The 25,416-nt window shown below is 36.7% G+C and overlaps 1 protein-coding gene across 3 annotated transcripts in view; it reads left to right on the forward strand.

The window, feature by feature from the left end:
- Window positions 1-25,416, forward strand: part of OPCML (opioid binding protein/cell adhesion molecule like) — a 1,494,059-nt gene that overhangs the window by 1,368,608 nt on the left and 100,035 nt on the right. For all 3 annotated transcript variants that reach the window (XM_051986652.1, XM_051986651.1, XM_051986650.1), the window contains one exon: window positions 2,942-3,067. In XM_051986652.1, the coding sequence (XP_051842612.1) occupies window positions 2,942-3,067 (126 nt within the window). The remainder of the gene's footprint in view (window positions 1-2,941; window positions 3,068-25,416) is intronic.

Here is a 25,416-nt window from a genome sequence, read left to right on the forward strand (position 1 = left end):
GAGAGAGAGAGAGAGAAGAGAGAGAGGGAGGGAGAGAGAGAGAGAGAGAGAGAGAGAGAGAGAGAGAGAGAGAAGAGGGGATGGGGAGGAGAGCAGAGGAGAAGAGGAAGGAGAGGAAAAGAGAGGAGAGGAGAGGAAAGGAGAAGAGAGGAGAGGAGAGGAGAGGAAAGGAGAAGAGAAGAGAAGAGAGGAGAGGAGAAGAGAGGAGAGAGAGAGAGAGAGAGAGAGAGAGAGAGAGAGAGAGAGAGAGAGAGAGAGAGAATAAATTCTAGTGTATCCTTTAAATCCCAGTACAAATATTACCTTTTTCAGGGAGCCTCCAGGATCCTCACCTCACTCTAGTTCTCCAATTGATAATGAACCTAATGAACTAACTAGCTTTTTCCTTTTCAAAGGATCATAGATTCAGGGGTCAAGTCCAACCCCCCTCATTTTATACATAAAAAACTGAGAACTAGAAATATTAAGCAATTTGCACAAGATCATATAAATAATTATCAGCATGATTTAGATTCAAAGGCACATCCTAATATCAAATCCATGGTTCCTTCCAATACATCATATAGCATTCACCTCTCTTATGTATGATTTTATATTATAATTATCTCTACATACATCCTATTATATGGTGAGGTCCATAAGGGAAGATGGTCCATGTATGAATCTTCCCCATTTCCTAGGATAGTGCTCTGCACAAAAGCTGTTAATAAATATTTGTTAATAAATATGTTCTAAGATCAGTGGTTCTCAAACTTTTGTTCTCAGTATCTTCATGTTGTTAAAAAACTATCGAGGATCTGTTCAAAGAATTTTTGTTCACTTGAGTTATATTTATAACTATTTACTATATTAGAAATAAATAATAATTTTGAATTTGTAGATCCTCTGAAAGGGTTTCAGAGAACCCAACAATTCTTTGGACTACACTTTGAGGACCACTGTTCTAAGATTAGTCTTTAAAATTTACAATGAGGTTCTTGATAAATTCTGTAGTATCTAGCCATTGTTTATACTATGATTTCTATTTGTACAAATGGGTTCAGAGTTCCAAATTAGCATGTTAGAAAGGTACTTCTCTCTGTTACATCAGGGATGTAACACACAGAAACACAGAAACACTGCTTCCCCCCCACATATCTCTATTTCATCTCTACCACCTACAAAACAATGGAATTGGGACTACCTTAGTTCTTCCACACTGATTGTGACCATGTAAGAGATTGTCAGCATCTGTGTGATAAAAAGTGAGGAGTATGTGTGGAGAGTTATGTGGTGAGTACCTTTGTATAAATTAGTGGAAATGAGGATAGGAAGCTGAGATAGAAAATAAGAACTGTGAGGAACATATGGAAAACACAGAAATGTGGAAATACTTTCCAAAGTAGACAGAAATGGGGAGCAGTGACATAGGGGAATTGGAGGAGTGGTGCTAGGGGTGTGTGTGTGTGTGTGTGTGTGTGTGTGTGTGTGTGTGTGTAAGGCTCTCCTCTCCTCTTCTCTATAATTTCTCCTTAAAACTCAGTCAAAAATCTAGATCTACATGATCTCAAAGGTTAATTTGTCCAAACTCATCTTTTTATAGATAATGAACAGAATCCCACATAGTTTAAATGATTTAACTAAGGTGATACATAACTGAGTCAGTTTCTGGAATTTAATCTCAGGTTTTATTGACACCAAGTTCAACAATCCTATCCACTATACCATGATGGCTCTCTCTTCCACCAAACTTTTGCCAAATTTTTAGCACAGAGCAAAATGAAAGGCAGGGGTTAAAGTGGATAGAGGTAGGCTGGTGACAAAAATCTGGAATGTTACAGCTGAGGAAAGCTGTGGTGGCTTCCAGCTTGGTTCAGTGCTTTCCAAAAATAGAAGAAATTTTGGGGAAACTTCATTAATGAGGCAAGACAGAAAGAGGGAAAGAAGGGAGGGTAGGCAGAGAGAGGAAGGAAGGAGGGAAGGAGATGGGGAGAAGGAGAGGGAGAGAGAGAGAGAAGGAGGACAGATAGGGAGAGGGATATAATTATGGATGGAGAGACACACGGAGAGACATTCAAACAGAGACAATCTATCTATATCTATATATTTTGGGAACTGTTTTCCATGTAATTTGTTTTGGGTCCCTTTAAAATTGTAAACTTTTCAAGTTCAGGGATCACGTATGAAATTTCCTTTGTATTTGCCTAGAAATCACAATGGAAAAACTTGCATGAAGTGGAACTTGGTGTAGGAAAATGTTCAGTGAATTTCTTCCTATTCTTGGCATATTGTATTACACTGGAGAATTAATAGTAACAATTAAAAAAATGTTTCCCTTGGTACTTTAAAAAATGTGGTTTTGTCTATTTAAGTCCTTCCTCTAGGAACAGTGATTGAAATCCATCTATACCTTCTCATCATATGTGCTTCTTGTCTGTATTTTACCATAAAATCTCCATAAAGGTCTGCCCAACATATTGGAGGTTTTCCTCTTGTTCTTTTAGTGTTACTGGCAAACCAATATGTTATTTCAGCTGTTCATCATCCTCACTATTTAATTAGCCTGCCTCTTCTCCACTGATGACAGGCATCAGTAATATTCTTTATGCCTTCAAGTGGCCATCGGCCACATGCTATATACTGCTGTTTTTCAACATGCATATTTTACTTTAGTTATTTGCAATTTTAATTCTTATGAGATCATGGTGTTCTAGGATTCATATCTCTGTTAAATCACTGGGAGAATACTGGCTTTAAAGAGATAAGCTTTTGCAGAGGCACCATTTTGGGATCATTGAAAACACTCTGCAATTTCATAGATATCATCCAAGACAATTCAACCCCTCCTTATCAATTCCAGACCCAACTTATAGTGTATAATTTTTAATATGTTCTATGAAACTTTTCTTGGACACATTCCTGTTCTCAGGAACATTTGCTCACCCTGTCTCTCTTTTTTCAGTTCCTCCCCAGATTATGAACATCTCCTCAGACATCACTGTGAATGAGGGAAGTAGTGTGACCCTCCTGTGTCTTGCTATTGGCAGACCGGAGCCCACCGTGACATGGAGACACTTGTCAGTGAAGGGTAAGCTATTCAACCCTGGGATGGGAGAGGAAGACATTAAGGGGCGCTTTGGGTCTCCCCATATGTGTGCATATTTGTTCATATTTCTATATAAAATGAAACTTCAGGATTAGACCAAGAAAACACATCTTGTTATTATTGCTTGTTTTTATATAGAATCAAATCCTTATCACACAATAATTGGCATGTGGAATTATAAGGAGATTCAGACAGACAACTTTCTGAAATTCTTTTACTTGTTTGGTTTGTAAAGTTGGGATTGCCCAAATCCCCTGATCCTCCCAAATTAGAAAGGTGTACATGTACTCTAGTAATTGTTCCCTTGAGAAAAATGCATATTCTCCAGGTGGTTGTGAGAACTGGTGATTTGGGAGTTGAGATGAAGGCTGCTGAATGATAAGAATGACTACTAGGGGTCACATGCAACTGCTTGGCCATATGCTTTGGAGTTTTTGTTTACCCAGGAGGAGAAAGATCTGTGATCTTCAATAATCTGACCATTTACCTGGAGTCATCTTTGCTACAAGCTTGAAATGACAAGTGTTTTATCTCTAGAGGGCTAGGGCGGCTGTGATGGGCAAGTACATCTGTTCCTACCTGGAATGTGTACCCAGGAGCTGGCAGGGGAAGATTTGTCAGGACTGTTTCCAAGTAACAGGGGGAGCCAGCCTGGCGTGAGGACATATCCCCATTGCCCCTTGGAAATCTAACTTCTTATCAAGATCAGCAGGGAATTAAGTAAAAAAAAAAAAAGGACCCAAGGCCATTTGATAGTTTTATACTGTAATTAGACTGTGTGATTAATTCCAGCAATTAGAATAGAATCCAGTCTCCCTTTAGGCACTAGAGAATGCAAATAATATAAATGAAACTAATAAGTAAACTGTGAACTGAGAGAGACAGACAGACAGACATAGATACACCAACATACACAGAGGGCTCTGTATAAGGAAAAGTGCTTCCCTTGTTCCAGACCTCCCTTCCCTGAGTCCCACTTCCTACCCTAGGCAGGCTTTGTGAGTGGGAAAAACACTTAAGCTTCCCATCCCTGTTTCCTCCTGAATGAAATGCACATAGTAATGCTTGCTTCTACCTCATTCTGGAGCAAATGGTATGAGATGAGTGAGATAATGCCAAATGAAGTGCCTTGACCTTCTGTGAGTAAGGGCTGAGAATACTGAAATCCACAGTGGTTTAATAATAAAGGGAAAATTATCAAGAATATTCAAGTATGCCTAAGGGACAATATAAAGCGCGACCCTTGTACAAACCCAAGAAATAGTATGTGCACACAAACATATGGAGTCACAGGCCTCTGGGGGAATTTGCTCTAAAGACAGGAGAGTTTTGGTCTCATAATATATACAAATATATGTAGACACAGCATGCCAATTTTCTATGTATCTAGTGAAGTCAGATGTCTTTATAAATGCTTGAAATCCCAGAATGTACTCTGTTGATCCTAAATACATATTCCTCTAAGCCTGGAGATCTTTTGAAAGACAGCTTGACTTTGGTTAAGTGTACAGAAGCTATTTTTACAATGCTACAATAGTTAAGACTTCTATACTTAAAATAGGGGACTTTTAGCCCCCCAATTGTCCTTCCTGCTGCAGTGCAGAAGCTGAAGGGCAGTGAGGGAAGCTAGGAAGAGCCTAAATTCAATCTACTCTAGCTCCCCTCAAATCTCCACGGCTGAGCATCACATCTGAGCTTCTAGCTTTTGTTTTCTCACAGCCTTGGCCCTCTTTGCTTTACTCTCCTTCCTGTCTCTATCTTTCATTGTCTTTTCCCCCTCCCAATGACATTTAAAAAATTCAACTCAGGCAGAAAATGTGTTTGCCAAGTTTGAAAGGCACTAGAACCTGGAGCGTTTGCAGCTTCCCATTTTCATCTGTGGGGTGGCTGCCTGTGTCTTTTTACAGCAATGGGAGAAATGCTCTTTCCTTCTACTGGGGGGAAAATGGGCTTGAAAGGTTTTTGAAGAGGGGCTAGTGAGACTTCTCCACATCAAACAGTGTTTACAGAATAACTTTCTGGTGAGTTAAGCATAGAAGACTTGCAACACTGAAATGACACTTTCTTTGAAATACCAATAGGATTGACAATGGAGGGGTAAGCACTGTGGACAAGTGTGTCTATAGCTTCACTGAATTCTGCTGACAAAAACCTAAAGATCTATTTCCAGGAAGTCTGTGAATACTGTAACAGTATTCCCATTGTTGGGGGCTTTTTCAGAGTTACTGTAAACTTTATAAAAAGTTACAAGGCAGCTGTAACCCTTTCTTCCTTGCTCTTGGGTTCCAGGATTGTTTTTTATGTGTATATCCCTTGTTTAGCATCCTCAAGGCTTCCCAGGTTGTAGATGAAAAAAATAATAGATTCTCAACTTACTTGTCCCTTGTCATGACAAGTGCTACTTTGACAGTTGGGGCACTTCTCAGGGTTAGGAACTGCTCTGAAAGGAATATCATTATTTTGGGGGTCGATTTTCTCATCTCGACACTGAATCCTTAGGTGTTACATGCATCTCTTAGAAGAGGTGGCTGAAAGCTTTTAAAGAAACCTACCATAAATTTAGTGCAACAGCTGAGGACCACTTGATCTCAAAACCATTTGCAAATATTTTCATCTACTTTGGAACTCACAGACTGGAGATTCAGTGAGAAGCCTCCCTCCCATCAGTGAAATGCTAGAGGATTTGTTTACAGGGTTATAATTATTAAGTGTTTTAAGTTTCTTAAAGAAAAGTGCTATGTAAATAATATTTGAGAGTTTTCCAGCTGACATGCTAACCAGATGAACATTCTACCATGTCCTTGTTCTTTAGATGTAAACAATTATATTCCCTTTTCTAAGGCAGCGGATAAGCCTCACAAAATCATGAATTCACATGCAAAAAAAAAAAAAAAAAACAGTGGCTCTTTAATATTCTTTATATTAATAGAGAGTACAGCTAGGTGGTACCATAGATATAGCACTGGAGTCACTAGAACCTGAGTTCACATTTGGCCTCAGATACTTACTAGTTATGTGACTCCAGGCAAGTTACTTAATCCCATTTAACTCAGTTTTCTCATCTGTAAAATGAGCTGGAGAAAGAAAGGACAAACCATTCCAGTGTCTTTGCCAAGAAAATCCCAAATGGGGTCACAGAGAATTGGACAAAACTGAAATGACTGAACAAAAACAACAACCTCCAGAATGGAATAATCACAAAAATCACTCTGTTTCCACGAATGTTCCCCTGAAGTGTGTGGGCAGATGCCATAACAGAGAAGATAGAAAAATTGGCAGGGATCCACTGTGTTTGGAGCCCCTTTGTAGAACAGGTGGGTTCCAACACTTCCCTCTTACCCCCCCCCCCAACACTTCTGAAGGACAGGAGAGAAGGAGCCGGGCCAGAATTAATTGGGAGTCTGTTCCAGGCATATGGGGTAGTGTGAAGAAAGGTGTGAAAATGGGGGTGGATGAAGAACAGAGTAGAGGCTGTTGTAGAGGATTGGTTGTCTTTCCATCTTCCTCTGTTATATCTTGGTTCAGCAAGTTCCTGCACATCTGGATGGATTGACAGTGATATACTTTGAAAATCCAGATGTTTGAGAAATCATTAAAGATTGAGAATTATCAATTGGTAGAACTTAGAATGAGGGGGAAAATTACATACTAACTATCATTCTCTACCTCCACCCCCAGTTTATTTTTATGCTCCTTGGTCATAAGGAGTCTTCGATATTTTAGCTGTTTTTTTTTTAATATACTTAAAAAATTACAGTAATGTATTTTACTGACCCAACATCATCAGAGGATTAGTTATTCTATTAGAGTAAGCTTTCCAGATTAAATTAAATTCAGCAGTTTGATTAAATGCTTACTATGGAGAGGCAATTAGTAGAGAGAATGCTAGTCCCAGAGTCAAAAAGACCCAAATTCAAATACTGTATCAACCATTTATTATTATTTGTATGATCCTGGGAAAGTCACTTAACCTCTTAGCCCCAGTTTTCTCCACTATAAAATGTTGATATTTGTCCCTTCCTTCCAAGGCTTTGTGATGATCAAATGAGGTAATAGTTGTAAAGTACTCAGCACATAATAGGTGCTTAATAAATCTTTTTCCCTCCTTCTATGTGCAAAGTATTATTCTTAGTATTACAGGTATCCCTTTAATGGAATTGTCTATGAGACCTCAGGGTTAATTCCATATTAAATTAAGGCTTTGGAGGAGAATTTTCGTGTAAGAGGCAATGGACACATAAACACAAATGTGAAGTAACTCTTACGCCAGAGAGCCTACTTTCTCTTGGGAAATTGCAAATTCTGTTCTCACACAGGAGCTTGTGAGGTGGGTAGAACTGTTTATTTCTGAACTAAATGGTTCTGTGAGCTGATGTGCATTTTGGATTGTCATAGGCTTTTTGCCCTCCTGCCCCTCATTTTGTTTCCATGCTGTTACTGTTGTTAATGTTTCTGCCTATGATAACCCTCATCATTTCTTCCCAATTTTCTGAAGGCTAAGAAATCACATCCATACTTGCTAAAATTTTGTCTAAAATAATATGTGTAGGAGAAATTTACTTGAGTCATGAGGATGAAAAGATACTGGGGGAGGAAAAGGTGTGATTTGTAGTGATGGAGGGACCTGCCACCCTGATGAAAACCCCCTGGCTTCATCCAAATTTTCAATGTAAGAGTAAGAAGAGTGGAGGGTTTGTGTTGTTGTAGATAGAGAGCCTGCCAATGTAGTTCTTAGGAAGACATGAATTCAAGTCCTTCTTGGGATATATCCTGTCTCTCTGACTCTGGGCAGGTCTTCATCTATCAGTGTCCTAGGCAGCTCTCTAAGATTCTAAGTTACAGAAAAATTTCAGGTCTGTTTTGGTAGAGGGAATTTCTTCTTTCTAATTAAATCACAGATCCAGAATAAAGTTCAAGAATAAACTGAGTGAGTTTTTGGAAAGAGTTCTTGTGATCAGACCAGTTAAATGTACCACCTGGACTTTGACATTTATTTTGGATGCACAGAATCTTATTTTTGTTTACTTCTTGATACTTGACAATTTTCTACCTAAATAAATCTGCAGTACCTGACAGAGAGTTATTTGATAAATACTTATTGATGGACTGAATACAGGATGAATGATCTCTAGAGAAGCAAAATCTGACTCTTCGATTAGAGTTAGAAGACTAGGTCAGAATATCCATTCTTCTGACTCAGAACAGCCATTTTTCTAACCTCTTATGCTCACTTTGTCATCTCTTGAAATCTGTGCCTTTTCTAGGTTAAATTGTCCTGCTTGGCAGCTTTCCATGGCACAGGTCTTAGTGGCTCCATATCCAAGAAGGTATATTTGGTACTTTAAGTCAAGGGAGAATTTCTTCTCCCTACTTAATTCTGTGTATGTACCACATGTACTGGTGTATAATGTAAAGAGCAATGGATTTCCAGTCAAGACTCCTATGGACAAGGTGTTTCATGTCTCTAGGTTTGTTTTCCCTTTGTAAAATGATAAAATTAGACTGGAAAGATATCCCATAATATCCCTTCCAACTCTGATATTCTTTGATTCTATGTGAATTTGCCATAATTTGGATGCCACAACCTTCAAGGAACTCTAAATTTTACATGAGGTAAACCTTATTAAATCCATGGAATCTGCAAAGATTTAGGGAGGCAATGTTTTCTCCCATTTTATTTCTGACTCTTACTCCCACTGTCAGATTTGTTCCCATTTCTTCTTTTTTACCTCTGATAAAATAAGAATGCTGAAGAAGGAAAAGCAACCATTCCATTATCTTTGCCAAGAAAACCCCAAATGGGGTCACAAAGAGTTGAACACAACTGAAACGACTGAATAACAACCACAAAAATAAGAATGATGTATATAATGTAAACATCAGTATATGCATGTGTGCATTTGTGTGTGTAGCTCACAAAAAAAAAAAAAAAAAATGAAGCTTTGTGCTGATTCCGAGATGGTTAATCAATGAACTTGACCATGTCTGTTCTCATGAAACTAGCCTATACAACTATAAGCCTCAGCTGTTCACTTTCTTTTCCTTTTCTTCCCTGAATCCATACCTCCTTTCCTGAAAGGAGGCGGGTTCTGCACTCATCCCCTCCCCGTTTATAATTCCAGAATCAACACTGGCTATAGTGTGAAACAACATTGACACCCCTATCTGCTGGGAGGCAGTGCAGATCAGCTGCTTCAATTAGTAAGAAACCTGCTGAGACCTACCAACCTCATTTCTCTTATGAGCAGTCCCAGGTATGAGCCAGAGACACTAATAGGAATCGTCTCATAATTGACCTGCCTCATCATCCAGTCCTACTTCTTCTGCTTTGTCTTCCCTCTGAGGCAGCAAGGAGCTTCGTTCCTAATCTGAAGACCTGTTTAGAGACTAATTAATCCCCAGAGTGTGAGAAAGAGGTGTCTCAGATGAGAAATCAAGGTTATACATATCTTGCTCAGTAGAACAGTTATGGGCAAACAAGCTGTTCGTCTCACATTTTTGCAAAGCAAATTTACGTTCGCTAACTTTGGTTCTTGTTGTAAATGAGAAGTGTATGAAGGTCTAGCAATGCGCTTTTCACCATATGGGCACCCATATGTTCCCCCCCTTTGCTGGGGTACATTTTAGCTTTGGCATGCACATATGCCTGTATTTTTGCAACTTAACAATATTAAAACTAATCCCATTTATGCTCCTTTTGGGCGAGTTGATTGAGTCATAAATTCCTGAGAATCTCCTCCTTGGGAGTTTAAAGTTCTTTTGTATAAGCAGAAGGAGAGCAAATCTCAATCTCTCTCTCTCTCTCTCTCTCTCTCTCTCTCTCTCTCTCTCTCTCTCTCTCTCTCTCTCTCTCTCTCTGTCTCTCTCTCTCTGTCTCTCTCAGCATTCAACATTTGAGTACAGTCAACCTAAGTTAACTAATTATATACTCAGTGCACTTACCTAATCCAGAAACCCAGAAAGATAGACTCAATGCCCTGATTAACCTAGAAAAGTAATCTATTTCATTAATTTTCTTGTTTCCTGTTCTTTTGCCTCCTTCATTAATACTGTTTTCTATTCAGAAGGAGAGAATCAATGGCATAGGAAAGGATATCTACTTTTGTTTATTTCATACAGTTTAGTAACTGTGGAACTCCAAATGCAATGATACACAAAAAGTCAAGAGAGGAATTCAAATGCCCAGAATTCAAATGCCCAGATCCAGCAGATTCCAGCCAGACAATCTATTCCACCTTCATATAACCTCTCTCAGTCTCAGTTTCTTCATCAGAAATAATATTTGTACTCTTTAGCACATAGGGTTGTTGTGAGAAAAGTGCTATGTATACCTCAAAAGAGATGAACAAATGTGAGCCTTTGCTCCCCTCCCCAACCTAACTGGAAAGGATCTCTTCTTCATTGGGCCTTTTATAGAATGATATAGACCTGGAAAAGGCGTTACCATAGGAATCTTCTATTTTAAACTTGCTTCACCTCCCTTGCCATCACACATTTTACGGAGAAAGAAACTGAGCCAGTTGTGACTTGCCTAAAATCATGTAAGTTGATAAGTAATATATTCAAGATTCAGCCTTTCATAGCTCTTCATATTTATCTTATATTCATATCATGATATAATAGCTCAATTCTTATTTTATGTCATAGACCCCTTGTTTTTTTTTTTAATGGCATAAAATAAAATGCAGAGGCTTACAAAAGAAGCCAAATACTTTGACAAGCAGTTACAAGATATTAAAAATAAATAAATAAAATTAATGGACCCCAGAGCATTAAGAACTGTTGCCTAGAGCTAGTAAAGCTATTTAGGTCAACCCCTCATTTTAACAAATAAGCAAACTTTGTCGCAGGGAAGTTATCACATGCCCAAAGACACTTTATATATTGTGAATTTAGTTAGTGAATATTTGAATATGGGTCTAGATCATGTCCCATGGTATAGATTATAAACTCATGAGGACAAGCATTATATCATTCATTCTTTGCATCTCTCAGTAGCTGGTATGCTATTGTGTAAGGGGCTTAAATGTATGTATTCTACAATTTAAATAAAATATGTAGATTTAAAAATTATTAATAAATGAAAGCAGATGACATATGGAGACTAATGAGAATCAGATTGATGATCAACTAATGAAGAAACTCTTCTGGATTTATTCTGAATTTGCTAGAGTCCTACTTTGTGAGCCTGACACTTCCATCGATTTTGATGGGCTTCCCAATTTGGATTTGATAGATTGGAAAGCATAGCCTTCTGTTCTTCCGGGCACTGATCTACTCTGTCACTATCTTCAGCTGGATGATAAGCTCAGAGGCACTCTTATGTGCCCCCTCTGAGTGGCCACCTCTACTTTCCTATCTACCAACTTATTTGTGACATCTGGCAAATCACCAAGCTTCTCTCTCATTTCAATCTCCCACCTGTAAAATAGGAATAATAAAATCACATTCCCGTTATGGTGTGAGGGAGAGGGGAATAATGAGGGAATTAATCTCAAAACGTCTTTGCCAAATGCTTTTGAAGATCCTAAGCTCTAAGTCTAGATGTTAACATGCGTCTTAGCAAGTAAATAGTACAACTAGCTCAAAAGAAGGCCTAGAGCTGGCCAGGCGTCCTGTGTTGGCTGCCGTCTGGTTCAGAGCTTCCTTTCTGCAATTGCCTATATCCAATTATGCTATTGAAATCAGTTGGACACTGATAAAATTGAGACTAGCTTTACAAGTAGTGGAGCTCTAATTGGCCTCAGCAGAGGGTCTGCTGTGACTCTTGCTGCTGAAGAGAGCTTTTGGTTTTCAATAGAAAATAATAAGCAACCCAGTGAAATCACTATCACATTACAGTTGGGTCTGAGGATGATATGTGCTAATTTAGATGCTGAACTTCTTCACCTGGCCAGATGAGTCTGGAATGAAACTAAATCCTTTATTCTAGCCCTTTTGGCTTTATCACCAGCCTTGCATATGTGTTCAAAAAGTTATAAGATTGAATATAAGATATATATATGTATATATATTTAAGATATATAGTCAATTATATATACATATAATATAACAATATGATAAGAAGCACTGTATTAGAATGTAAAAAAATCTGGTAAAACATATGGATCTCTTCTCAACACAATGTTTGTTTACTAAATTCATAATTGAAGAAAATGCTAAATTTTAATTAGAGGTTAGCGAAAATAAGGAAGTTTTTGGTTTGTTGTTGTTTTTAGTTTGTTTCATATCCAAATTCAAAGAACCATTGAAATCTCTCCATGGACCCCAGGTTAAGTACACCAGTTCTAGCTCAATTGTTGTTCATTTTATCAAGCTCATAGTATTAAGACTGATATCACATAGATATTAGTTATTATCAATCTGTCTTTCTATTAAGCTTTGACTTCAGGGTGCCAATTTGTCCCTTAACATATTTAAACCTCCAATTCCTCTCTAATGGTCTCCTGCTAAGTGTTTCTTGCATGATGAACAAGGAATTTGCAAGTGGATGATGCATTGCCTTCAGCTATTGGTTCAATTTTACTTCCAAATTCAGTCTCAAAATCTTTAGTCTCTCTTTTTCCTCTCTCACCTTAAAAACTTTGCAATTATCAAGTCCAAGTGATATTTTAATACCATTAGAGAACATTGCCATGAGTTGAAGTAGATTTTAATGTGCTTTTTTATGGACTTTAAACAACTTGATTCCATCCATATAATCCAGTGATTAATAAGATGTTTTGGTGTGAATCCATCTTTGACAAGAAAGTCATGGTCACTTTTATACAGGATTGATAACAATTAATTTATTGCCAGAAAAAAATCATAGTTTACTTAAACTATCTTCATAGACATTTCTCATTTCAAATCAATTATTCTTGACATTATTTCATTAGTGATATATTTTCTATAAAAGCATCAAAAATATGTTAGTATTATCATTGCCCATGGACCTATTTTATGTTTCTGTAATATGTGGCTAAGCCATGAGTGTGGAACTGAACATAAGATTTTCCAATAATCACCAAAGTAAATGTAAATCTTATGGGACTTCTGTGTGACAAATAGCATGATTCCCCTGAATATAGCTTGTAAGATCTATTTTCCATTTTCTTGTTATACCACCATGGTACATAATCAAAACATTCATCTTTTTAGTCTATTTTATATGTAATAATAGCTATCCTCTGTAATGGCAAAAAAAAAAAAAGGCACTAAATTCTTTCTAGGATTTGGGATATTTCTTATTGGTTTATTTTTAATTTATTCCCATTTATTTTGTCTTCTTGTGGTATTAGACTATAAAAGATCCCCATTCACTTTCCAGTCTTGTCCTTGATGGCAATCTGCTCATCATGATGGTTCTGAGTAGCGCCTACCTGAACTTCTATGCTGCCCCATCTATTTCTTAGATTTATTGGAGGAACTCCAAGATACAAACTAAGCTGCTTAATACAATTAGCTATATTAACAGAACCCAATTGCCTAAAACTTTTAAGTTTCTAAATAGGCTTTGACAACTACTATACAGGTCATCCTATATTGTATCAAGAGGCCCAGGGTTCTGGGCTAGGGAGTTGACGATCTAACGATATTCTTACTTGGTAACACCATATATGAAGCATTTTCATTAATTCTGGATCCTGCCTCACATATTTTAAGAAAGACTTTGAAAGGTGCTATATCCTAAGGAGGCCCACAAGGATAATGACAGGCCTTTAGAGAATATGCCACATGAGAATTAGGTGAATAAAATGAGATATTTGGCTGGAAAAGATTCAGGACCAGGTAGGGAAGGTATCATAACTTCAAGAATTGAAAAAGCTGCCATGAGGAAAAGGGAATGGATTTTTTTTTTTTCGTTCTAAGCCACATAAGGCAGAACAAGGGGTAGAAGTTTCAAAAAAGAAAAATTAGATGCAAAGAAAAACTTTCATGAATTTAACACTCTCCAAAGTAGAATGGATTATTTCAGGAGGTTGTGAGTCCCTTCTCACTGGAGTTCTTTATGCAAAAACTCTCTGACCACACTTGTCAGGAATATTGTAGAGTAGATTCTCTTCAGGTATACACAGAACCAAACAACCACTGAGGTTCTTTCCATTTCTTAAATTCTGTCAAAAGGAAAGGTGGCTTGAAATAACTGAACCAGCTAACAAACCCAAACTCAAAATCCTATCATTCAAGAAGATATAATTATATCAGTTCAAATCAAGCTATCAGAAAAACAAAGGAAGACACCACCACCCCCCCCGCCCCAGGACTTAGAGCTAAAGGAACATTATAAAATCTTCAGATTGATTGCCCTCATTTGATAGCTGGGGATATTGAGGCCCAAAGATGTAAAGTGACTTGTCTAAGATCACACATAAGCAGCAATACTATTTCCACTGACTCCAAATTCAGCCCATTTTCCATTACACCATGGTTTCTAACCATTATGACCTGAGTCTAAGTTTGAGGGAGTCTACTCCAGAGAAGGAATTATCTAGATGAGATTATAATAATAATAATAATAATAATAATATCAAAACAACACTTTAAGGTCTGTCTGAAAGGTGCTTAATGATTCAAGAAAGAGTATATTGACTTCTTTGACTTTGACTTTGACGTACTTCTCACTTGAGGTATGACAGTTCCTCTACCATTAATTCTGAGACCATACTTAGTATAAAGAGAGGATTAACCTACCCAGATTTCTTACCAGACCTAGGTTTATTTTGAGGGATTGAGATTGCTCCATAAGAGTTTGAATCCTAATACAGACACTAATTTTGTGATCATAGGCAAGTCACCTACTTTACATGAACCTGTTTCCCACCTCTAAGAAATGGGAAAAAACTGCATGTGCTACCTACCTCATAGGATTATTATCAGGATAGCCCTTTGTAATCATTCTTTTCCATTTCTATCTATAAAATGGAGATAATATTAGCACATACCTACCAGAATTGTTGTAAAGATTAAATGAAATTGTATAAGCAAAGTACTTTGCCAGCCTTAAATCCTATAAAAATGACTATTACCATTATTATTAATTGTTTTATTCATTTAGTGCCCCATTCACCAGTGTAGACCTTTCTCCAACTCTTAATGCCTCATCATTCTGGGTGATTTTCACCCTTGGCTTTCTATGTACTCTCAATGGAATAATCACTCAACATCCTGTTGATTTTCCTTGAGTTCTTTTCAGTACCTTAAAAGTTCCCTTCTATTACCTTCTATTTTCATGATACAATTATTAAACCTCCTGTTTGGTCTCACCTCTACAGATGGAATTGATCTCAGAGACAATGCCTTGCTCTTATGCTACATGTCAAGCCACTATTTATACTTAAATCATTATTGGCATCTAAGTGACATAGTTGAGGGAGTTCTACATTTGGAAGCAAGAAGATTTGAGTTCAAATCTTACCCCAGACTCTCCTTAGCTGCATAATCATGGGCAATTCACTTCTTTCTTACCTCAATTTAGCCACCTCTCAAATGAAGATAAGAACAGTACCTTCCTCAAGTGGTTGCTTGCAAATATCAAATGAAATAATGCATACAAAGTAACTTGTAAAACTTAAAATATCTTATAAATGTTAACTATTAGTCTTTCAACAAACACTGATTAAGCACTTACTGTGTGTCAGGCACTATGCTAAGTGCTAGAAATACTTAAGAAGCTCAGTTCTCATGTAGGAGACGTGGCAAATATCTCTTTGGGTAGAACATACCTAAATTTTGATTGGAAGATAATCTCAGTAGAATTGGTGTGGATAGATAAGAAATGGTTTTCTGCAGAAGATAGAATTTGAGATAAGTCTTGAATGAAGCCAGAGAAGTTAGGAGCAGAAATTAGGAAGGGGGGAGCATTTTACTATAAAAGTGGTATAATGCTGTATAATGTGGAAGGAATAACAAGAAGACCTATGTCTCTTGGGTAGTAGAGTATTTACAGGGGGAAAAAATCATGAAAAAACAAGAAAGGCAGGTTTTCAGTGCACAAAAGAGGAGTTTGTTTCATCTTGTATGTAATAGGTAGCCACTGGAGTTTATTGAGTAAATCTTCACAAATGGATAGAATGACAAGTTTTGACAACAGATTAGTTATATTTGAGGTGAATGTGGGGATAACATTGAGACTATAAACCTGGATACTTGAAAGAATGGTGGTGTCTTCTAGAGAAATAAAAAGTCAGGAAGAAGGGAGTATTGAAAAATGAAAAGGAAGATGACAAGTTCAAACTTATTGCATTTGAGCTATTTATAGATATCCAATTTGAGTTGCCTATAGTGCATTTTGTAACCTGAAATAGGCACTTAGAAAAGATTGGGGCTGGATGGAGAGATCTCAGAGTCATCACCTAGAAGTAAGGCCAAAGGCCTAGCAGGAATTGTTATTCCAAAGGCTTTTGATCTTTGCTTACCTATTACCTAAGTTTAACTTCTTGCAGTGAAAAAAAACATTTCCCTGGTTCAGTCCCAGTGATTTTCTGGTATAGACATTAGGAGAAAGATGTCTTCTTTATGGTTCCCTTGAGTCATCTCACATGTCTCCATCTACATTGAAAAGCTGCCAAAAGTGTTAGCACATTTAATCCCATCAGGAGTCAATTTGTGATATATTCATACTTCAGCTTGAGCAGAGACTACGTAACTGATCCGACCTTCCAAGCTACTACTTTTCTATCAGGGTATGTTCAGGGCAAGGGTTAGGGATGTTACTTATCACACAGGTAGACATCAGATGGTGGATGACCTAGAATGCTCATCTCGATAATCTGAACATTGTGAGTAGCATTTTTAATTGATGGTGACGGTGTGGTATGTGGGGATGCATTGACATGAAAAAGGTGGTATTTTTGAAAGAGGCATTTAATTAAAGACAGGATAACCCCTTTGGACATGTTTTAAAAGGGATTATTTGTCAAGTAGGAGCCATCCTAGATATGTGCTAATATCCTTTCTATCTCTGAAGATCACTGTCACAGAAATATGTAGCATGATTTGGGTAGGGGGAGAAATATTCAAAGCAGAAAGGGATAATGACCTATAAGTTAGCAATACCAGTGGGGATGGAAAGAACAAAGGAACAAAATAGTGGCAATCTATATTATGAAAGGAGAATCAATATGACTTTGTGAGTCATGTGGAGTAGAGGGAAAGGGGGAAGATCAAGGATAATGCCAAGATTTCAGACTTAAGCAAATGAGAGAATTCTGGTGTGATTATCACAGACAGCATAGGCCAGAGCATTAGGTGCTCAGGAGAAAGATAAAGATAGTAGTGAGCTTAATTTTAAAATTTCACTACATCAAATAATAGCTAATATATATAATGCTTTGATATTTTCAAAGCTCTATACATATATTATTTGATCCTCATAACCACTCTTTGAAGTTGGTACTGTTATTATTCCCATTCTACAAATGAGAAAATTGAGGCTGAGCTATTAAGAGACATACAGCTAATAAGCATCTGAATTGATTTCCAGTCCTCTTATCCATAGTACAACCAAACTGCCTATAAATCGTGAGATAAAATCAGCATATCAACATGGGGAAAACAAGAAGATAACTGAAAAAACCAAGCTGAAGTTCATGATGAAATCAGGGTTACATTTCAGAATCATCAGTAATAGGGGGCAAGTAAAGAGAATGAATAAGTTCCGTATTAAAAAAAAATATGAATAAAGGAAATTTGCCATTTTACAATAGAAACATTCAGCCAAAAAAATAAAAGCAATGGAAAATGGAAACAATGGCAGGAATTCTTGTGTTCCTTGTCTTTTCTGCAGTAAAGAGGAGTAAAGGGAACTCTATCGAATGTCTCATCACAACCTACAGACTAGCTGGGGTTCTTTGTAACAATACTTTGCCTCATCTGAGAAAACATATGGAACTTCTTAGTCATACCTCATTTTTTTCCTCTTCCTCTTGCCAAAAATTAACACCTGGGGTTGATGCTGAAGAATTAAGCAGATGGGATTTCCCATAAAGAAGCATGGGCTTTATCCATGTGGCTCTTAGAGTAGGAAAAATCAGCGACACCCTAAATTCATGCAAGGGCAACTTCCTGTCGATAACCATTTTTGTCTCAGCTGTCTTATCCTGTCCTTCCCCACAACCACACACCTAATACAGGTCCTTATTACCTCTCACATTATTGACCTGAAATCTATCTCTGGTGCTGGATCATCCCATCCTTTATGTCCTGAAACACACACACACACACACACACCACACACCCCTTTGATCTATTCTATATATAGTGCCCAGTTCAACAATTCTAAAGCATTTTACAGAGATGTATGTCTCTGTTAATATCAGAAACCTCTACTAGCTCCAGAATTTCTACAAAATAATATCTAAAATCCTTTGCATTGTCAAAAACATTTTCATATTCTAGCCTAAGCATCTTTTCCTTTCCTGTCTTCTCCTCTTATCTTTCCTTTTTCTCTTTCATTCCATTTTCACATCCTTCTCTTCCTTCTCTCCCTTCCTTCCTTTCTCTTTTCTTTCCTTCTTTCTTCCTCCCTCCCTCCCTTTCTCTTCCTCCTTTCCTTCCTTCCTTTTCTCTCTCTCTTCCTTCATTTCTTCCTTCCTTCCTTTCTGTTTTCTTCTTTTATTTTCCAAATAATATGTACCTATTAATATATCCCTTCCCCACTCTCCATTGACAAAATTTTTTTTAAATTGAAAAACAAATCCATCAATATAGTATAACTAAACAAATTCTCACATTAACCATTTTATATATATATATGTATGTACATTTAAAGTTTAGCACTTCTCATTCTAGAGGTGAATAGATGGTTTCATCTTCATTCATTTAGGCTTGTGCTTTATAAGTGTAATGCTCTGAGTTCTAAAGTCTTTTAAAGCAATCATGTACTTCCAGCCTTAGTCCATAAAACTGCATCATAGGAACCCCATTTTCCCCATTACAGTGCTTTTACTCCTTCCCTACAACTATGTGACCCTGTCAGGCCACATCTGGAGTATTATGTCACTTTTAGACACCACATCTTTAAAATGCTGACAAGCTAAGTTCATCTAAAAGAAGCTGACTAGGCTTGTGATCTGCCCAGAGACCATGCTCTATGATGATGAGTTGAAGGAAATAGAGACATTTAACCAAGGGAAGGCCTATTGGGGGAAGGATATTTGCCTTGAACAAGCTAACAGGCTGTCACAGGGAAGATGGATTACACATTATATATTTTCCTTCATACAGAAGACCTGGGAACAATGGATAGAAGTTTTAGAGAACAAATTTCACTTTGGAACTAAGGGAAAATTCCCTTCCAATAGTATTTAGAGCTTTTAGAAATTAGAGTGGGCTAAGGTGGTTGGGTTTAGTCATTGAAAGTCTTCAAGTAGATGTTGGATGGTCACTTATTACTAATATTGAAGCGGTTCAGACAGCAATTAGACTAAGTAACTTCTAAGGTTTCCTCAGATATTGAGATTCTGAGATTTTCAATTATATCTTGTGTTTTTTGCTCTCTGAACTCTGAACTTGCCTTCTGTCATGACTTTTTCTGGCCTTATTTCTAAATCCTATCCATTTTTCAAAGCCCAGCTCAAATATAAATATTTTGCAAATCAATTAATGAATGCTGTCATCTGGCTTACTTACCCCTGTTGATGGCAACCAATATTGTAAACACTATAGCCAAATATTTCACCTCCTCGAGTTCCTCTCATGTCTGTATCATTTAAATCTATTAGACATTTTTCTGCTATACTTATCATTACCCCAACTAGACTTTAAACTTTTTTAAAAGTAGGGATAATATTTTCTCTACTTCTTTTATCATCCTCCACCAGCTGAGCCTCTTCTACCCAGAACTCATTGGGTAAGGTGAGGTAGTGGAATGATCTGCCACTATTTTTCACCTTCCTCTCCTCTTGCTTTTCCTACCAGCTCCATACAAGCCCCTGAGACTACATCCTGTACTACCTATCTAGGTTTTCTCTCTGACTGTTTTTGTGGAATGTGACTTTTTGCTACTCCATTTTCCTATCTTTCTCCTTCTCCCTGAACCAATCCAAGAACATTTAAGGTACTCTTCCCTCTTTTTCTCCTCTTAATACCTCTTCTAACCTTGGAGACCCAGAACCCATCAGGGCTTCTTTAGGCTCATAATAATTAGATCAATCTTTAAATCAACAAGTACTTATTTATATAAGACACTGAGGATATAAGGGAAAAAAAACTGAAATAATCCTTATTTGTAAGGTGTTTATATTCTAATGGGAGAGACAAAAATACATCTATAAATATACACAACATAAATACAAATATATACAAAGCAGATAAAAACAACTAGTTTAAGAGACATGGCATTTACAATCATGGGACTGAGAAAGGCTCTTTCTAGAAGATGGTGCTTGAGTTGTGTCTGAAAAAGGAAAGAGATTCTATAAGATTCGGGTAAGAAGATAGTAGAAAGAAAAAGAGATGGAAATGAAGTGTCCTATGTGAGGAATAAAGATAAGAATTTGGCCAGATTAAAGAGTATATGGGAAAATAATGAGCTCAAAAGACAGATTATAAAACACTTTAAAAATCTAAAGAAATTTACATATTGTATTTATATTTTATAAATTGATGTTTTATTTTAATTGATATTTTATCCTCAATGCAACAGAAACTTATTGGAGTTGATTGAATAGGAGAGTTATCATCAGTTCTGCACTTGAGAAATAACCTTAGTAATACTCTGTAGAATGGACTAGAATGCATACAAGGAGACCAAATAAGAATCTGTTGTAATAATGTCGGGGAGAACTGATGAGGATCTGAACAAAGGTCATGCAAATGGATAATAACATATTAGAAATGTCAAGTGAGAGACAATGAATAGTTCAGAATAAAGTTGAGATTATGAAGATGAGAGACTGGAAAAATGATAGTATCTTTGACATAAATAAGGAAGTTTAGGTGAAAAGGGAGTTTAGGAATTACACAGGTATGCTTTGAATCTTGATTATTTTGATTACAAATCCAGTTTGTATCCAGTATATCATGCTATCTCTCATCTTAAAATCAGAAATCTGCATTTGAAACTCCTGTCAAGCACAATTGGGCAAATCATTTAATCTGTCAGAATGTGTTTTCTCTGTAAAAAGGAGACAATAATACTTGCAATACTTACTTCTCATTGCATTGTTGTAAAAAAAAAAATAAAAGCTTTTTGCAAACCTTAAAGTGCGATAAAAGTATAAATTATAATTGTCATATTCGAGAGTTTCTTCTAACCCTACTCCTATCTTTCCATACTCCATCTCCTCTCTCTCTCACTATCATAATGGTACTTCAGACTCATCATCTATTTTTTCCTACCCATCTTTTTCCTTGCATAAGTTTGCTATTACATTTTCTTTATCCAGTCTCTCACAGTCATGACTTAACTTTCCATCTCCAACCCTCATTCTCTTAATGAACTTTCCCTCTTGCATCTCCCACCCTTCTGTCACTAGAGTAAGATTTTGAAGAAGGGTCCATTACTGTGGGTAAGTTAATTGTAAGGAATTGAATAAAAAAGAGTTAAATTTCTAGAAAGGACATTTAGAAAAAAAGGTTCTAGAGGTCAGCTTTCACATGTCATTAGTCCAAGAGAAGATTGGAGAGGTGGTAGGTTAAAGGCTTTCTCTCACCAGTTTCAGGCCAAGCTTAATTAGGTGTTTTCCTCCCCTCAGAGCTCAGAGAAAGACGAAGAACAGAGTGGAAATAAACTTCATTGTCTGGAATAATTTAATTGGAATGAAATTCTCAAGTCTTTCTAAAAGTTGCAGCAGCATTGAAGATGGGTCCTTCCAATGAAAGTAAATAGGATCAGAGCTGCTGGAGAAAATGGTCTCATTAAGCAGAAAATGTTGATTGTCCCTTTGTGTCTGTGTTCCACAGATGGTGGTAGAATCATAGCATTTTGCTCCTGTTGTCCGTACAAACCAGAATGAGGTAGATGGAAAAGTAAGAGGGTTTGATCTCTCACAAAACCAAAAACATAACCCCAAGTACCTTATTCTACTCACTTTCTAATAGCCCAGGAAGTCACATTAGTCATAGGAAGAGTGATCATTAAAGTTCCTTTTACTTGCCTCCACACCTTGAGACCCATTCAAGGATGATATATCAGTGAATCTGAGACTCCCTAGAATGCAAGAAGTTGCCTGGTTTTAATGAAACTCCAGGCTATTTTGCTTCTTAAGTGAGCTGTTTGAATAATGAAACCACCAGTTTTCCCTTATCTTGCCTTAAACTCTTACTTACCCTTTTGTCTTGTCCTCTTGCACTTCTCTTTTGCTTCTCTCTACCCCAGTTCAATCCATAAATGGTTTAATCTCAGTCCTCTAACAGGTCATCATTCTTTCCCTTCCTATTTCCCACTGAGGTGGTACTTACTTGTCCCTACACAATCTGGGACTGCATACAGCAATTACATCTACAATGAACAGGCTCATCTTCTCTATGAATAGTAACAATAGCATCAGTACCATTCATGGCTAAACCTATTTTTTATCAGAATATATGGAATTGCCAGAGGAACTGTAAATTCAGCATGGGGGAACCAAAATGTTCACATTTAAATGCATGAAAAATGCATGAATTAAAACAAATCATTAAGCATTGTTTATATTCCAGAATTTGTCTAAGCAATAGGAATACATATACCAAAGTGAAATAGTTCCTATCCTCAAAGAGTTTATATTTTAATGTATGGATAACATAGATATGACAGTGATAGCCAGAGAAGGGAGTTTTAGTCTTGTGAATAAGAGGGATTGTGAATTGATTCACTGGACAGGTGATTGACATGAACTTTTCCAAAACAATGCTATTGTTCATTTGATAAGTGTGTCATGAGAAAGAAATAGAAAGGAAGAAGGGTTAGAATGACAGTATATTTAGGGCGGCAGGGCAGATGGCAGTATGGCCTGAGTGAACAAATGGATAAGATATAAAGCATGGCCAGGGCTCAGTACAATGGGCCAAACAAGACAACTCAATTCCTACTCAGGAGTTTCAAAGTCGAAGGTGCCAATTCTCTCAGGAACTAGAGATATGATTCCTAGAAGAAGTTTGTGCTTTTCCAGGTTTGGTAAAGCATCACTTCAAGTCATCTTTCCTCTGATTTGGTTCTTTAATCAGCTATTATTCTTACATCTCCCAATTTCCTACCATTTAGCCTCTTCAATCATGGACACATGATTATTCTTCTCAGTGTTCCCTTATATTTTTGCCACAAAACTCAGCTTTCTTAAAATACCAAGTCAATGAAAAATTGAAAGATCATAATGATTATACTACCCTAGGACAGCTGTTATTCTAAAGCTTGATGAGGACTGAAGAAACTGGTAAAAAAAATTAGACATAGTAAGCTAGTAGAGGGCAACAGAGAATCAGGTCAACTCATATTTAGGGTATTTTTATTTTTTGGAAGAGAGTGAACTAGTTAACTTGCTTCAAAATATAGCAGAAGCAAAAGTGAAAGTGGAGAGTAAAAAGAAATACAATCTAACAAGGTTAAGAGTAGGTTCAAGGTGGAAGACTAGAACAGTAGGTCAAGGCTGAACAAGCACAAATAGGTTTTCAGTATGGTCTAGTCAGAGGAAATTGGAATGAATTCTAACTGCCAGTAAAAATGCCTTGGACAGCTTCCAACAAGTTTTGCAGTGTTGCTTATTTTGATTCAATTCAACTCAACAAATATTTATTAAGTACTGACTATTGCTAGGTGCTACTAATGTAAAGATGAAATAATATCTGGCATTTATGTAGCTCTTTAAGGTTTGTAAAGTGCTTTCATATGCAACACTTGCCCTGAAGCCAGAAGAATTAAATGTTTCTCCCTCATCACTACCATGTCTGTGATTCCACAGTAAGTGTTTAGCTTGCTATCCTCATGAATCCCACCAGTTGACTCTTGAAGCTTAGGCTATGTAAGCTTCTTCCCTGAGAATATGTCAGTAAGCTCATTACTTACTGAGCACATGCTGATAACCCCTTTGTGAGTGAGTGAGTGTCTCTATTATGCGTATATGTGTATTTTAGATTCTATGCTTCTATATAAGAGCAGAGGAAAAAAATTCAAAAAAAACTTATTTCCTAACCTTAAGCCTAAAATCACTTGTATTCCAATCTTGGTCTTTCAGGTATCTCAGGGTTTAAGAGACATTAAGAAATTAATGCCCTTATTTTACAGATGAGGAAAATAAAACTCAAGAAGGTTAAATGACTTGTTCCATATCACACAGATACTAAATACTAAAATAACAGAAGATTCAGGTTATTTGAGTTTGAATCCAACAATCTTTCCATTCTATCTTATTTGCCTCTCTTAATTGAATAAATCATTAAAACAAATAAAGTAACACTTCAGTTGCTAAGCATATAAGTTAAATGCATTTATTAGAGTGAAAATGAAATTAAAATAAAATTTTATTAATATTAAAGAGAATTAAAATAATTGTCTGCTGTGATACAGAGTCTGGGTTTTAAATCAGTTTTCAATATGTTCTTCAAATGAGTTCTCATAGTGGGGTAGATGTACGAAAAGCTTTTTGTAGGAATTACTATTAGATGTCCTCGTAAGGAAACTAAATCATCACAATAGCCTTCTACTGGACTTTTCAACCATAGAAACTACATTACATTTATGTACCATATGCAAGATTCTTAATACAAAATACTTAGTGGTATTGCCTTCTAATATACAAATTCATATTTACCTAAAAATACTGTTTGTTTACTTTATTTAGGTATCTGGATATAGCATTACTCTAAATTAGAGTGAGGGGGGGAGGGAGAAATACTATTTTCTTTCATCATTATATCTTCCATAGTATATGTATTAATGTTCAAGTGCTTAATAAATGTTTGTTTATATGAAATGGAAAAGTGGGTAGATGGATAGTTGGATAGATGGACAGATGGATGGATGGTTAGATTTTTAAAGTTCTTCACATTAGGATAAAACCTTTGAAAAACTGTTAAATAGGTGAAATCTCAGGCTTCTACTAATTGAGGGGAGAGGTTTATTGGTGTATAATTTGTGTGTGTGTGTGTGTGTGTGTGTGAAACATTTGCCCAGAAATACAGCAATCTCTCTGCCATGCTGTATAGGTGACCCCTATTTGTGCTGTTCATTGTCCCTGGTCCCAGGGTGTAAGTCAACTCTGTCTATAGATGGTATTCAGTAGAAATTCCTCAGTATCCAGAGAAACCTGCAATTCTGTGCATTCTGTATGTTATTATTGGTTTTGTGAACATAGGTTTACATTTCAGTGTTACTTAATTACCCTTCCTCATCTCTTAGCCATTCTCACATTTAAATAAAACTCTCATTTCAC

This window comes from Antechinus flavipes, chromosome 3 (assembly GCF_016432865.1).
Source record: "Antechinus flavipes isolate AdamAnt ecotype Samford, QLD, Australia chromosome 3, AdamAnt_v2, whole genome shotgun sequence".
Classification (NCBI taxonomy): Eukaryota; Metazoa; Chordata; class Mammalia; order Dasyuromorphia; family Dasyuridae; genus Antechinus; species Antechinus flavipes.